The sequence below is a fragment of the Pholcus phalangioides genome, unplaced genomic scaffold, assembly GCF_987345545.1.
Source record: "Pholcus phalangioides strain wild (caught in Gottingen) unplaced genomic scaffold, Ppha-v1.0 ptg000030l_1, whole genome shotgun sequence".
Classification (NCBI taxonomy): Eukaryota; Metazoa; Arthropoda; class Arachnida; order Araneae; family Pholcidae; genus Pholcus; species Pholcus phalangioides.
Window position 1 is genome coordinate 2,864,035 of NW_028301620.1, and position 16,885 is coordinate 2,880,919.

General features: G+C 35.2%; 1 protein-coding gene across 1 annotated transcript in view; it reads left to right on the plus strand.

Annotated features, from left to right (window-relative positions):
* LOC149067449 (uncharacterized) overlaps positions 1 to 16,885 on the plus strand; it is a 369,309-nt gene that overhangs the window by 205,953 nt on the left and 146,471 nt on the right. The window contains exons 10-11 of the mRNA XM_089252608.1: positions 7,145 to 7,254; positions 12,800 to 12,921. Of these exons, the coding sequence (XP_089108734.1) occupies positions 7,145 to 7,254; positions 12,800 to 12,921 (232 nt within the window). The remainder of the gene's footprint in view (positions 1 to 7,144; positions 7,255 to 12,799; positions 12,922 to 16,885) is intronic.

Below are 16,885 nucleotides of genomic sequence, written 5' to 3' on the forward strand. Positions count from 1 at the left end.
CCTTCCATATTTTGAAGTGAAGATGATTAATGCTTAAATTTTCATGTTATTCCAATATCATGTTACAGATCTGCCTCCTCTCTGAGGAGAAACTTTTTTTAAGTAGGAGACCTGGTCACACGTTCAAACCTCAAATTCGGGAAACCACATGAAATCAGTTTCAGCTGACCACCATTGTCGTGTGAACGATATTCGAACCTCGATCCTCACGATGAGAGTCTAGCACGATGTCCACACAACCGTTCAGCCGCAGGTTCAGGCTCTGCTGGCCCACCTGTTAAGACACCATGGACTGGTTTTGGTTTCACTTAGTAAAACATTTTGTTAAAAACAGAAATATTTAGGATTAAAAGGTTAAGCCGATTGAAAGGTTAAGAACCCCTGGGTTAGAGCCTTGCTCCTCCTCCCCCGTAATAATCTGCCGTGTCTTTCCTTCTACTTGATTTTCTCCCGTGGCCCCCTTGAAATATCCCAAGACCGCGAGGGGGCTTCTTACAGCTTCAGGTTGAGAAATATGGCTGTATTGTATTTAACCCTAAAACGATGTATCGTTTGATCATTTTTGTCGCACCACGGTCATTTTCTGCACACGAGGGCTAATTTTTTAGACTGGGACCTACGATTTATTGCCGATTTCGAACGGTAGGCTTGTTTTTATACTCATCGAGAGGATGGTGCGCTAACCCTTCGATGGGGGACTCCCTGCGATCATGTCGCCGTTTCTTGTTGTACCCCTGTGTCAGGAAAGATTTTCTGACAAGGACGAACCGGGTATCGAACTCGCGACACCTCTAAACATCTTTTGGTACTTTAGGTGAGTATCTTATCGACCTGGACTACCGCGCCCTAAAACGGTGTTAACTATTGCTTAGGAATAAGTCTGAGATTCTTTCTATGTGCTCAAGAGTATTTATCTTATTTATAAAGAAATACACTGTGCTAATAGTGGAAACTTAAATTCTTTCGATTTACATGTGCAAGAGATACCCCCCTTTCCACCGTTGTCATTATGCAGTCTCAAATTCACAGCTCTTATAATAATCATCATTGGATTTGGATGAGTGCCACGGGCTTGAAAAACCCTGTGTGTGTGTGTGTGTGTGTGTGTGTGTGTGTGTGTGTGTGTGTGTGTGTGTGTGTGTGTGTGTATTCACATTCACTTCTCTCATCACTCTTTTTCATAGTTTTAAAGAATCTGAAACAGTGGTTCTTTGTTCTTTGAAAACAGGATTATAGAAGAGAAACAGCCGAGTATGCTAATTTGTGAATTAATGCCCCGAAAATGAAAATAGACAACGCAAAAAAAGGAAAGATAACAAAACATTTTTGTGTGTGACAGTTTTCATGCAGATCGGTGCTTTTAAAATTATTCTCTAGGGCTGTTCAGCGGCAAGAAGCGCCTGTTTGTGTCATCGCACTTACATATAGAGGAGGGAGGGGAATGCCTTTATCAAGCTAATTAGCGGCCTATTGTCATATTAATTTCCAGGATTTTATTGCCCGGAGGCATTCCTATTCATTTTGTGATATTTCCCACGATTAGAAACAGTTTTCACTTGAACACTCGATTTTTCTTCTGTATTCAAACGCGTCATTCTATTCCAAAGTATGGATATCACTATAGTCATGTCATACACATGAACTCTTTTTCCGGAATTTTTCAATGAGTGTGTCGTTTATGAACGTTATGATGGCTTATAAACAATTGGGAACACAGCTTTTAAGCCATTTACTGTTCTTGATTAAATGAATTAATTTTTGCTACGGGATGTTCGTCTTTTTTCTTCGCTTTCAGTAAAGTAAACACTTTCGAATCAAACTGTCATTTATTTCTACTGTTCAGAGCTGAATGTTATCATAATCTCTCCCCACCCCTTCGAATTCATTGTTTTTTTCTGAATTTTTCAAAGATAATCGTACACGTCAGATTGGTAATTTATACCTGGGGGATTTCGAAAGGAATACGAATCTCCTCAACATTGCGTAGAAAAATAAATCTTTCTAGATACGTGTAAATGTATCTCTAATATTCCTTTGGAGGAATTTAAAAACGTTCTATGTGCAAAGCGTTTGTCAGATCAATAATACGGTTGGGCGATAAATCAGCCGTTCCCAAATGGGGATGTCTGGATTTGGTCAGATGATTTTTGAGAAAAAAAAACTACAAAATTTAATTTTTTTAGTACTCTCCCCCCCCCCCCCTCCGGGGCCCAATAATTACAATTGGGAAAAGCTTGTCTGTGCAGCACTATGAAAAAAAGTTATTATGAACGACGAAAATTAAGCGAGATAATTAATTTCAATATTTGCAAAATTTTTTGGTGCTTAGAAGATATTTTTAGCTATTAGCTAGGGGTCGGTGCAAAAAATACATAAATAAATAATTAGAGTAATTAGAGGTTGCTTTTCACTCCTTGAAAATTACTCGGCGTTGTTTGTTTGTGGTTTAACAGTGTGATTAAACAGTTTGTGATCATGTAAAATGCTCAAATAATTATTTTAAATTGTTTTAATTACTCAATTTATTTGAATTTACAAAATATCTAACAATTATAATTATTAGATATTTTGTATGCTTAAATAACGAGTAACACTAATTTAGTAAGTGTTTGCAAATAAGTAATTTGTCGACGTGTGTTGATAATTTTTTTTGCAAAACTAGAACATCAATTTAGAAGGTCGTTTAAAACCGATATCTTATTATTTGATCAAGAACAAAATTTGACTAAGCTGTTTCATTTTTGAACGACTCCTGAATCTCATCTCAAACTTTCAAATTTGATATCTCCGCCTGTCAACAGTAGTGAGGCGTGTTCCATTTGTCATAGTTCTGAAAAGACAACTTTTTCTGAATGTGACTAGGCTCTAGAGAAAATGCAAAATGTTATAATAATATTATAATTTGTTTTCCCAAAAATTGATTCGTTGGCGTAGAATCGTGCATTAAGATGAATAGTTCCCTCATTTCAAACATTTTTGCTATTGGATTTTTTTTCCTACGACCAGCAGTTGCGAAGAAATTGCTTGAGTTAAGGACTTCTACGACACGTTACATACAATACCTGTTCACCTATGAGATGAAAATGTTTATTTATTTTGTACCCATTCGTGTATATTTGTATTATACAAGGTGTTTTATAAGTGCCAATTAAGCCTTTATCTCATCAACCGTCCGTCGTAGGGAGTATAGTTTCAATATAAAAAATTCTCAAAATTCGCTCATAAATTACCCTGTACCAACCAGTTTTGAAAGTGAAAATACAGTGTCACAAAGTAAAAAATCTAAATTTTTATACGGTTGTCCTCTAACTTAGAAAGATGTTGCCTTGTATCCCCTGAGGTCATCAGAATAAATTCCATGTTTCTAATTTCAATATTTGCGAAGGTATTTTAATTAAAAAATCGGGAAAAAAACAACTAATGGACAACTCTTCTTTCCCTCATTTATGCTATCCTTTCCAAACTTCCATCCGATTTTTCAATTCAAATATCTCAGCGAATATTGCACCTTGGAAACGTAATTTTTTCTTTTCCTCAGCAGAGACAAGGCGACAATTTTCTATCTGGGAGTTAAAGGATGGGGGGATCAGTATAAAAATTTAATTTTTTTTGTGACACACTCTGAAAACTGAAATAGGGTAATGTTTGAATGCCTTCTGAGCACTTTCTAAACTGAAACTATTTCTACGATGGACGAGTTGATGAGATAAAGGCCGAATTGGCAATTCTTATAGGACACCCTGTATAATACAAATATACACGATGGGCACAAAATAAATTTTCAACTCATAGGCGAACGAATATTGTATACAGCTTCCCCTAGAAGTCCTTACCCAAGCAATTTCTTCGCAACTGCTGGTCGTAGAAAAAGAAATCCAAACGACGGACGGTTGATGGGATAAAGGCCGCAATAGCACTCACAGAACACCCTGTATACTATTATTCATATACTACTATTCACATAGGTTGGAAAGAAGAAGGGTAAAACTCATTTTCTGTTTCACCATCATATTTATCATAGATTTCTAGCTTCATAAACAGCGAGCATAAACATTATAGAAATGAAATTTATATGCTATTAGTCAACATTTATAGCTATAAAATACACACTATACAAGTATAAATATCTCATTAAAAGTTTTCAGTGAAAAGAATCGAGTCTTAACTGACGGAAATAATATTGTTACAAACTATGAATAAGATTGTTACTTTGTATAAACACATATATGTGTAGGAGAATGCGCCGAAAATCTAGACACACTAATTATGCATGAAAGCAGGTCTACATATGTCTGGTGTTTTAATTACGGAACTTGTATGGATTCTATTCGCGCTAAACATTTTAAGAGCAAATATTACAAAGTGTTCGCGAGAGAACCCTAAATTTCTCAACATTAATGTTCCACATGCAACGTTACAATAAAGTTCCGGATGTTGCCATTGAATTCGAGAAAACGCGCAATTTATTACCATAGAAGGCCAAAGACTTCCTATTCATTTCGAAAAGACACCATTTTGCGCAATTCGTTTTCAGTTTCGAGAGGCGAAGACGCGCATTGTGTGTGTGTACGTTTCCCCTCCTTTTCTGTGATTCCTATTTATTGCAAGAATTGCTTTTTAATTAAATTTCCATTTTTGTTTTGGATCGAGGGAAAGAGAGAGGGAAAAGATGGGTTTTGGTTCTTTTCTAACGGTAGTAATTCAGTTTCGGAAGCTGGCTTTTCGTGGTTTCGTGGCGTGTGCGTGGGTACGTCTAATAGGAAATGAAAAGACAAGGCTTTTCCTCGTGATTACCAAGACCACCGTAGTTTTCACATCCATTCACCCTCCATCTGCTAGAGTTTCTTTGGCTGTTGTTGTTGTTGCTGGTGGAGGACAGAGAAGAGAGAGATTTTGAATGAATTGTGCCTCGCTCCTGTCAACCACCTCAACCACCCTCGTCTTTGAATACGGTACCCGTTGTTTGCTTATCGTACAATTAACCTCTTTGCCGTTAATTAACACACGACTTACGACTTTTCGAGACGACTTCGGGCGGGGGTAAAAGTTTTACTCACTGCGAAGTCTTTTAAAGCTTGGAAAATCTCTGGAGAGAGAGAGTGGCTCTCGCGTAATTTGCTTTTGACGATGTTTGTGGTTTTCCGAGGAGACAAAAGACAAGAGAGCGAAATCATCATCTCGTATCGCTCGTGTATTCCATTAAAATCGGAGGTTAATTTTTGCTTTTTCCTGTGTATTTATATATGTTGTTCAACCCTTACAGCCATCTTTTTCTCCCACGTGAATTCTCAGTTGTTATATTCCACCTCAATCTCCTCCCTCGGGGGAAATGACCAAGTTCTCTCACTTGGATTTTTAAAATTTTGCGCCATCTTCTGTGAAAGAATTCGACCTCGTGTAGTCGTCTCTCTTCGCCTTATCTCTCTTCATACACGCATACATATTTCGCACAATTATTTCCAATTCGATTCCGAAATAACAAGTTATTTCGTGTCTAAAAACATTCTGTGATTAAAACACCAAGTCTCGGTCTCGATGTTTTTGAAAATAAATTCGCTGTTGTTTCAGATGAGAAATATAATACTTGAGTATTTCTTTGAGAAAAATGTGTAATTTAATTCTTCTGTTTTCATTTTACACGACGTAAGAAATCCAATGAAGAAAATGTATTCGCCCAATGAAACCGACTGAATTTGAGAGAACGTCTCTGACGCGTTCATTTCTTGGAATGATTTTAATATTCAGCGGACAATAAATGGGTTCCGTGTGCTTCATTGATATTTTTATTTCTTCTTGGATGTGCAAAAATATTCATATTTATATGGTTTTTGGAAATATGATGCACTATTATTTTTCTCTCAACCATACATTTGTTGCCATCATAAAAATGGATGATAAAAAAAAAGAATTTCAAACCCTAACTAAAAGACAAATGAATTCTACTGGAAGATACACGTTATCATACATGATAATTGTTTAAAATTCTATTGTTGAAAAACTCGTCTTTTACGTGATAAAAAAAAGTAGAAAAATATGGCTGAAAAAAGCAATCTTTCTTAGAGAATTGTTGAAAAAATAAACAGATTTTCTTTTGCGAAATAATTCGACCTCGTACATGCATTACATATTTTCTAGAAGTATTTCCGGTTCGATTCCTAAATAACAAGTTATTTCGTGTCTAAAACCATTCTGTGATTAAAATCTTAAGTTTCGGTGGTTTTGAAAATAAAGTCACTGTTGTCTAAGGTGAGGAATAAAATACTTGAGTATTTATAAAAAAATGTATAATTTAACCCCTTGGTGTTATTTAAGTGTTTTCCTCGACGTAAGAAATCCAATGATAAAAATGCATTCACTCAATGAAAAAGAGTCTCTGTAGCATTCGTTTTTTGAATGGTTTTAGTATTCAGTTGATGTCCATTAGTTTCACCCGAAAATAAATGGATGCTGTGTGCTTCATCGGTATTTTTATTCCTTCTTGGGTTTGGAAAAGTATCATTCATATTTATATCGTTTTTGTAAATATGATGTAAAATTATTTTTGTCCAAATAGTACATTTGTTGCCATCGTAAAAATGGGTGCCGTAGAAAAAGAATTTTGAATCCTGAAAAAATAAAGAACAAATGAATTCTACTGGAAGATAGTTATTACACACACATACATAATAATTGTTTAAAAATGTATTGTTGAAATACTTGCGTTTTATGGAAACATTACTGAAAGAAAAAAACAATCTTTCTTTTAGCATTTTTGAAAAAATAAATAATTTTTCTTTCAACGTTGTTAAAAAAATGCTTTTTACAAGGTCTTTTGTGTTGGAAATGTAATTATAATCAGATTATTGGGGGGAAAAAAGCTGTTATCAAGAACAAATTAATTTCAACGGAGCAATATATTTGTTCATATACCGGTACTTTCTAAGACCTCCTCACGAGAAAAATGAATGTCACATAACATTTAAAAACTTAATGAATAGCTAAGTTCTAATCTTTTCATATGCGATCTCTAAGCATAGCCTACGCAAAACTCGTAAACCGTACATAGTAACTTTAACAAACTGTATTCATGACACAATATACTTTAAACGCATGCATTACACTTATGTGATGTTTAACACATGCACTTTATTTCTTTTCATTTCAGTATCATATGAATGTACGACTCAAAAGATAGAACTGATACAGAAATCCCGTTTGTGTTTGGAACATCCCTTGATTGTTAAAGCTGGTGGAGAAGCCAGTTTTACTTTGAAGGTAACAAAAACTGCATTATATTATTGTACATATCAAGGGGTTTCGATTAAAGTTTCAGAACCCCCGGGGAAGGAGTCAGTAGATGAAACATCACTAAATTTGGATATTATGAATTTCAGACCATGGAAAATCGTTTTTCCAAGCAAAAATGAAAGAAAATCAAAATAAAAAAGTTCAAAAAATAGCCGATGGAAGCTAATATGGCACTATGGCACTGATCAGCGGCGAAATTCTACATGAAAGTGGATATGGAAATGCACTCCTTCTTTTTTAAACACACACACACTTCTATTGTTGCGATTTGGGAAAGTTACACGTTTAATTAGTTCATGTGAGAAAAACTTAACTCAGAAAATTCACCAACGAAATTAATTATCAAGAAAAACTTAATCTATATAAATACAAATACACACGAAGCAGGCTAGGTCAAAACAACATCATCATGTCTTCGAATACTGCCTACCACTTACAATTTTCTGATAATGGATTTTTACATCACAAACTTTCAACACGTTCTATGAAATTTATCATAAATTATAAAACAAGAACACGAAAATATCATAAATTTTTATGCTGCTGCTATATGCATGCACCCTATCAGTAATTTTTGAACCATGCCTTTTACTTTTGATTAATATAGGGAAAACCTTCTTTATAGGAAATTAAATATAAAATGACCGGCGCTTGATCAGGCTTTCTCCACATACTGGCAGCATTAAATAAGTTGCAAACCATTGTAAAGGGATAACCATGTCTGAAACGCATTGTGCGGCAACCACGGTAACCAAATTAAACATTCCCGAAGTCATTACTGAGAAGAAGAAGAACCATTGTTATCCGACAGTGTTTTCCTCATTTTGAGCATTGCCCAGCTATGACGAACTTTTAAAGTAGTTTATAGTTCAAATCTGATCACGTTTGGTATATATGCAAAATTTGGCGACGATCGGTCAAAAAATTGGAGATTTGTATAGAAAACAAACACGCAGAGACCACCTACAGAAAATGAGTTTTACATATCGTTCCCCTCATGCTAGAAGCACGATTGTGCAAATTTTCACTTTTTTATCAGCTGGTTGGATGCCTTATTTTTCTAAGTTTTTCCTGAAATTCGAATGTCCCTATTCGAATACTTTACAAAACAATTTAGGAAAATAACATCCATAGAATAACATAGGTAGAGCATACATTTAGACGTCGTTTCCCACATTATTTTTTTCCTCCAAGGACATTGCACTTTCCTGCATCCAGCATGAGGGGGCCGATATATAGATGACTGGGACTGAATCCATTTCAGATAAAAGCAATTGAAGGCTGAAAAATCTATAAAATGCTTCATTGGTATAACTTTGAAATAAATCTTTAAAAATTAACTTGCAGATTAATTGGTTCTAGCTATTTCGAGTATAAATTACTATATCGTTTTCCAGTGGTTTGAAATGCATGCAGTATTATCAAGTTTGTGTCTGTTCTCTCGATGGGACCTCCAGAGGGATTTGAATAGGGGATGATTTAATCGTAACTACTTTTATGTATAGTGTTTTATCTGTGATATTAAATTTGATTACCCATTGCATTCGCATATAAAATCTCTCTTTTTGTAATTGAAAATGCGAGATAAAAGATGAATGGTACGTTGCGTTGTAACATTTCACAGGTGGAGGATTTTATGTAAAACCTTGTTTAACATTAGTTAACTCCTCGAATGTTATGCGAATCCTCTCAATTCTTCAAACAAAATGCATTTCAGGTTTCTCTGAACAGAAATTAGCTAAAAACGGGAGATACGATTATATTAATGTGCCATAATAAGGAGGAAAAAGAGATGTCTAGTTAGATTTTTTTTTCCCAGTTTGTGTGGATTTCGAACTGGTTTTCATGATGCTATATGTGCGTAAAAATAAATAAATAACAAAATAGAGCAGGTTGAAAATAACAATAGACGAATGTATAGATGCAGTACGTGGAGACTGGGGGACGTCTATGAGTAAATATTTAGTGAATTTATAGTTCTCTGTGGAGTTTGAAAGTTGCATGAAACGTCAGTTTTTTGAAAGTACGCATAAATCAAAAAGACAAGAATAATATACTCTCAGTAGGGACGTGTAGTCAAGACCTGATGTTGGTACTTACCTTCAAAAGCAGAATAATTATGTATAAGTTACGCGACTTTTTATTCAAAAGCGTGTAGATTTGTATTTTCATTTATTAATTTTGATAAGGGATTTCAAATTGCTGTGCTATGTAACGCAGCATCAACAGGGCTGCTCTTCCAGACACTCGTGGGACCCCTTTTACGATACGAATAGTTTTCTCTGGTTTTTTAGACTGAAAATCTTTCCATAACGATCATTCCCCGTTTCCGGACATTTTTTTAGGAACGCGGAATAGAGTTTTATATAAATACAAATACAAATACAACGCCACAACAGGCAAATTGCCCAACGAGGTGGCTGACTTAAGAACATCATGGATCCCCGAGCCATTTGTTGGAGGCCCTACCTACTACTGCTACACCACAAATGCATCCCCCCCCCCTCGCGGAACCCCCCAACGAACTCCCCAACGAATCAGTAAAAGGCATAGCATTTCAATCTGTAACAGCAAAAAGTTTTCAGTGCCAACGTGGGTGGAGAGTATTTCAGCAAGAGATCTCATTGTACAACTCATCCCTCTATTGGTTTTGATAATCAATGTCACAGATGAAGAGCAGCCAAATTGTTCTATTGTTAGAAAAAAAGAGTAAAAAATTTGAAAAAAAAAAGAAAGAAAAGCATTTCTATTCCCCACGTGCGTAGCTCGTAAACGTTCGTGGTCATGTACTGCTGCAGCTTTTGTCCATCTCTGAGGAGAGGTGGGGCTCTGAAAACTAGAAGAAATATTAAATAAAACCGGGAATTCAAATAACGAGTTATATTTGATTTTATATTGGACTTAATATGATTTCTGAGATTAGAAAGTGTCATATGATATGATACGTTCGCATCTTTTATATACGAATTCATTTTACCATCAGACAAAGACGAGCGGGGAAAAAAGATGATTTGGAGTGAAATAAACGTGTTCTTAATCTCACACTCTCACACAAAAGGTTTTAGGGTTGCTTTGTTAGGCGCGCACACGCGGCATTACAATAGCAGCGGTGTTTCTATTACTTCCATCCAACTCCCTACGTAATATTGCGTCAGAAACACTGGACGGGTTAAAGACCGTTGGTTAGTATCGAAATATATATGCTTTTCTAAGCTAGTGGGCCTGGCCGAATAATATATTCCACGCATAAAATAGCAGAAGTTCAACTTGTTACGCGATGCGTCAAAGGCAGGCGAAAAGAAAACACGAATTTAAATTGCCCGGAACCCTTCGTTTTTCCCACGGAAATGTTTTAATGACAAAAAAGCAGTCAACTCTTTATAGCATCTTTTTGACATTCTTGGTCGCATATTTGTTCGCTTCCTTGATCTCTATCTGCCCGTGATATTTCATTTTTTTATGGTACTCGACAACCATAACTCCTTCCTTCCATCCAGAAACTTATTCTAAACAAACGAGAATTTATGTTATTGATTTATTCTCTTCTGAATTGCTTCTTCTCATAATTCCAACCAAACAAAATAAAAATAACCTCTCCAACTCTCTCATTTCAATATAAGAACAGAAAAAAAATGTATTTCAACAACGACGACAATTTTTCTTCTCTCGCGGCCTAAAAGATGAAAACCGTAACCATTCGCAAAAATAAAAAACTCCCGCTTATATACGTTCGACGTACGGTGTATGTGCGTGTATATACGTATATATTATTATATGCTCGCCTGTACATAAATGTAAAATAAATATAAAAGAGGTACAGGGGGTATGTACTTGGGAAACCGTCTCGCTTTTGCGCTTGACAGATATCCATGCGCGTCCTCGCAAAGCAACGATGGACTTCCGCCCAATAAAGTAGGTCCGCCCGAAAGGAAATAGGCATTAGAAGCCATAAAGGACCCCCCTCCGGAAGCGGTGCTGCCTTCATATTTATGGTTTCAATAGCCCATAGGGGAAAGATGGCAAGAAGAGAGAGAGTTTCGACAGGGGCCACACGCAGAAGACCCAATGAGAGAGAGAGAGAGAGAGATCAGAGGCATGGCATGGCTACTGCTGCTGTCATGCAGAAGAGCGGCGGGTCGTCTCCCACACACACACATGGTTATGGTTATGTCGTCATCGACATAGTCAGAAAAGAGAGAGAAACGACTCCTGGAAGCCGAGAGAATCGAGCGAGAATAGCGTTTTTGTGCGTATATGTTACCAAAAAAAAGAGCTTAAAGGAGAGCAGGGTACAGCAAGCAGCACAGTTTTTACAGGATGAAAAAGAAAAATGAAAATAATAATAAAAGAGGGAACTTTGGTGATTTGCCTTCGCTACTTCTCCAGATAATAGAGCATAAACTCCTGCTTTCGCAAAATATGTTTTCTTTTCTTCTTTTTTTGAGCGCAAGGAAAAAGCTTATTTTTGCTTCGTGATGACAAAAGAGTATAACAGTGTTTCCTCTGATTGAATTGAAGAGGAGAAAAACCCGTGTTCTTCTTCTAAACGCTTCTGTACGCGACATATGTATCAGTCCGGGGCTGTATAAACACAGAAATGGCACCAGAGAAATTTCTTCGCCGACAGAAGCATCCCATACACTCACATATATATTATTATTATTTTTCTCGCGAAAACGGGAAACATAAGTGTTTCCTTTCGTCATTCCATACCCGATTCTGTAACAAGAGCAAGAACGTGGAGATCAAAAAGCATTATGATAGCGGTCGGTTTGTCCTATACGGAAAAATTCGTACTTGAGTCTTATATAATCTTCAATATCGCTTTCCCTTCGGGAACTTTTATTTTATACAGCTATGGTATTACAAGCTAATAAATTTGAAGAATCTCTCTCATTGTCATATCTGCCTGTGATGTTTGTTTCCTAGCAGTAATTATAACCATGCAAAGAAGCCCCCAACGCAACTGTAATTTTTTTTTTTTAGTTTTATACAATTTGCATATTGGCGAAATCCCAGGAGTCAACGGACGTAGTATAAAAAACACACGTTGGGCTAAAATATTATCACAAAAAATTAGAAACTTTGCCTGGTTTTAATTTATACAAAAACTTTTTTTGTCGTTACGACGGAGGAGATGATGAAATGACAAAAGATTCATCATCAGCACGGACAAGTTATTAAGAGTAATAAAATTAAAAATATTTTAAATCACTAAATTGAGTAGTTTGTTTTCGCTTCAGAAATGATAGCCCACATTGGTCGAACGAAAATCGTCAGTATAGACATTTGTTTGCCTCTAGATGGTGAATATATTTCTCCAAAATTGATTTTGATTTTTCTTCTTCCACATCAAACAAATGAAGGTGGCTTTATTTGAAAATTGAACGCGAAACCGTGATGATGAAATATACGTAATAATAGTTTGTAACACACACACGCAGGAGAAAACCGAAAGCAGATGATGTAAACAATTACCTAACGTGTTATATTCGTTTTGTTCACTCGACAGGGCTTATCTCCACGTGTCATCGAGAGAACGAGAAAAGAACATTTGACTGTACGGATGAAATGCAACAACGTCAGACTTCCTGTACGAGGTGTGGAAATTCAAACTTCGGAGAACACGATAAGGTAATCTCTCTTATAATACGTGTCTAAAACCATTTCTCCACGTAGACATACATCTCCATAAGATACATCTGGTTTCGAAATTATTATCCGTTCATTCTAATTAATTTTTTATGTTGTACAAATGTCTGGTAAGAATGGTTTCAGTCTTAAAATACTATCACATTAAACCGCTTGACTGCACAGGGTATAGAGTCATTATACACCTTTTTCCTTTTGAACCGTTGGCGATAAAAACATACCTTCAATTAAAAAAGTATTCAAATTACGTTCCAATTTTAGATACGTCATTTTTATTTTACTAAGTGCCCGTATGTGTACCGAGATACAGATTTCACTATTTTAGACGGTCCCGTCCCTGTTTTTATGTATGTTGCAAAATTGTTGCATCGTCTCTTCTAAGCAAAACCAAAAAAAGTTTCATGTTTTTAAATGCTCTACTCATTGAGATATTTTTGATTGAAAGTTAAAGGTGTATTTCACATCTTATTAGTTTATATTCGCAACAGTTTCTCTGTCTTTTTTGCAAAAATTACAACTATATATCTTTGTTCCTTCGCAAGAGTAATTTCTCTGATATTTTGTTTTTGCAGCAGCAGTTATCTTTCCGACAATGTGACTTTGCAAGAATTATTTCTCGACCAATGTTTCTGTTCCACCAATTATTTCTGTGACACAATTTCTTCTAAAATAATGACTTCTACGATAGTTTTCGTTTGCAATCAATATTTGTCGTACAATAATTCTTCACGAAAATAATTTGTCGTACAATAATTCTTCACGAAAATAATTTCTCAACAATAACTTCTTCAAAGGGCACAATGAATTTAGAAAAGTTTTAAGAAACTACAAGGGTAAAACAATTTTTCGATTTTCTTTATTGCGTTTCTCCCTTATTATATGTTGTTCTTTCTCTTACTTTCAGTATTGTTTGAATTCAAATATCTCAGCCAATATTGGATTCAGAAACGTGATTTTTTTTTTGGTCGGGACAGATCAACAACTTTTAAACTGAAAGTTAGCTGACGGAGGGGTATGAAAAATTAAATTTTGTATTTTAGAACATATACGACACCTAGTAGAAAAAAAATAGTGTTTCTGAAAAGGGTACGTTATTTGGATACTTTTCCCATTAACATAAAAGTGATACGTCATTCATTGCAAAGAAAATAGTTACGATGATAGCAAAAGTAGTCATGATTACCTTCAGCAAAAACATGCAAGAGATTAATTCTCACTCTTTCCGTTTAAAAATTTAAAAAGATACGAAAAGAATAGAGATGAATAGAAATTGAATCTTTCGTGGTAGTCTCGAAGCCGGAAAGTTGGGAGTTTGTCTCGATAGTACACACAACAGATGACACATTGGTCGTTGTTTCCCATCTCCTGTACGATTCTCCTTCTTCAAATGACATTAAATAACGAGTAGAAAAGGCAACAACGCTGTTGGAAATGAAGAAGGCAACCTAGAAAGAAAAAAGAAAAGGGCAAAGATTTCGATAGGCGAAAAAAAAAAAAATAAAATAAATAAAAGGAAAGAAAAGTCACCAAAAACGCGAAATTCCTTTTAACTGGATTGTGGAGATAATCGGATTATGCGATCAGTTGCTGCCTTTTTCTGTTTTTGCTCTCGCGTTCTGCATTTCGAACAGCGCTTCCCTGTATGTGTATGTGTGATGATGGTCGTCGTACCCTTGGTGTACACTGTACTACCACCGCCAGTAGTAGTATGGGCAGGCTGTTGTAGTCACAGTATCCCTTTTCTTTGCATTGCTTTTGTTTTCTTATTTTTTTTCATTCTGCTCTTCTCTTATTCGGGCATGTAATGGTCTAGAATTTCCGGAAAACATTTTCTGTGGAAAACGTCACTCCTTATTTGTATTTTCTTGCCTTCATTTTATTTAGTATACGTTTATTTTATCTTATTTATTTGTTTATTTTTTATTCTTACATCGGTCTTTTGTTCGTTTGGTTGTTGCTCCTTATTCAAAATGGTTTTGTATCTGAAGCCTAATTGCGTTTACGTTCATTGAAGCTTTTTGCATTTTTCTTTCATCCCTTTGTTCGCTTCTCTTTTTTTATTTTCCTTTGAGATATTCTCTTGGCGGTCGAGATTTTTCTCCTTTTACTTGTTATTCGTATCTATATACATGTGTGTATGCGTACTGTATTCTATTTGTGTTGTTTTCTGCGACCCGGGGGCACCCGCAGAGACATTCACTAAAATCTGCGGGTGGAATCAGTTATGCGTTTTACTGTGTTTTGCAGATACCAACTCGATTAAAATGCTTGTCTTTGAATCGTAACTTTTTTTTATGCATGTAGCCATTGCTGGGTCAAAGTTTAATGGTTGCGATCAAAGCTAATCGGAAGATCTGTGTTGGATAAAATAGAAAATATTTTTACCCGTTCATCGTTTAAAAGAAGTGTAAAACCATAATTGTGAACATTATTATTAGAGACCGGAAGTTTGGGCGCTAAAAATTCTAAAAATGAGCTGGCAAAAAGGCACTGAAAACGCATGAAATAGGCACTAAGAAAAGGCATCTATAATTAAATGGAAGAAATGAAAAATAACTAAAAGCTAAGATATATTAAAACATTTTAAGGGTGTAAAAATTGGCTGCACTTACTCTGTCTTTGTTCTGTCTATGGTTTATAATATAACTGCATTATTAGTCAAGCCAAGTTGCTACTATCATGCAAAAAGAATGGTGTGTGATTCTTCAATTGTTAAGTCAGAAGCGATTTAATCAGATACTGATTACGAAGTAGCTAGCGTGCAAAATAATATTTACTAAAATTAAATACTTCAATTTGAAATTCTCTCTAACAATATCGATGTGAGCTTAATGGTATGTTGATCGTGCTTTTCTGAAAACTAAGTACTGTATAACAGACGTGAATAATCTTTATTACTTTATGCTTGACAGCACTATTCAGTCAGATGCCTATATCTCAAACCCTTACGAAACCCTCGAAATAATAGTTGTCTTCCAAAAATAAAGTATTCCTTGCCTGCAAGTTCGAAATAATACGCCTATTTGCATTCAAATGAGGCTGGGAGGACCTTTCTAATAAGAATGAATAGTAAAAATTTAAAAAAAAACAATTGTTTGGAAGTTCCTAATGCTAAAAACACCTATATTTAAATATTAAAAAATATGTGAAAATGGAGCGTTTATGAAAAGAAAAATTTCAAAAAAGGCATTTTTAACGAAATTTTTGAAAATAGGCTGAAAAGGCATTTATGTAATTTTGCCTGAACTTCCGGGCTTTAGGTATTATCGTGTTCACATATCGTAGCACGAGAGCCATCAACGCTATATCTAAAATAACTCTTAAAAACAGAAAAGTGCATGTATATTGTGTATTAATATATATATATATATATTAATTGGCTCCATGTATTAGGACTGTCCCGATTTGCGAACACGCTAAATTGTGAGCAGAATGTATTCTATGAAAGTAATTCACTATGAGGAAAAATGTTCGACTTGCGAACTGGCAATGTGCAAGAAAAACCTCATTCGACTTGAAAAGTTATTTTTTAAGCAAAAATACGTTTTTGTCCATGGTACAGTACCAAATGAAAATGAATTGATTTCAATAATAATAATTATTATTATCATTATTATTATTATTAAATTATGGACACACATACAAAACGAGGAAAGACGAAACATGAATGAGGGTAAACACAATTGGGATGAGAGAAGTAAATAAATGCAGATAATCATCTGAATAAGGAGCATATTTTGAAAAAAAAGAAATATTTGCACTTTTTTTTCGAAATTCTTTCATTAACGGTTTTTTCGAGTCTTTGAGATGAGGGTTGTACTGTTGGATTGTGCAACTGGGTTTATTAAAACGAGAATTATTTTGGTAAAAATTACAATGCAAAGCTAGTCGTTTCTACCAAAAAAGGGAAACATATCCAACTTGTTCATTCCGGTATGTTTCATTC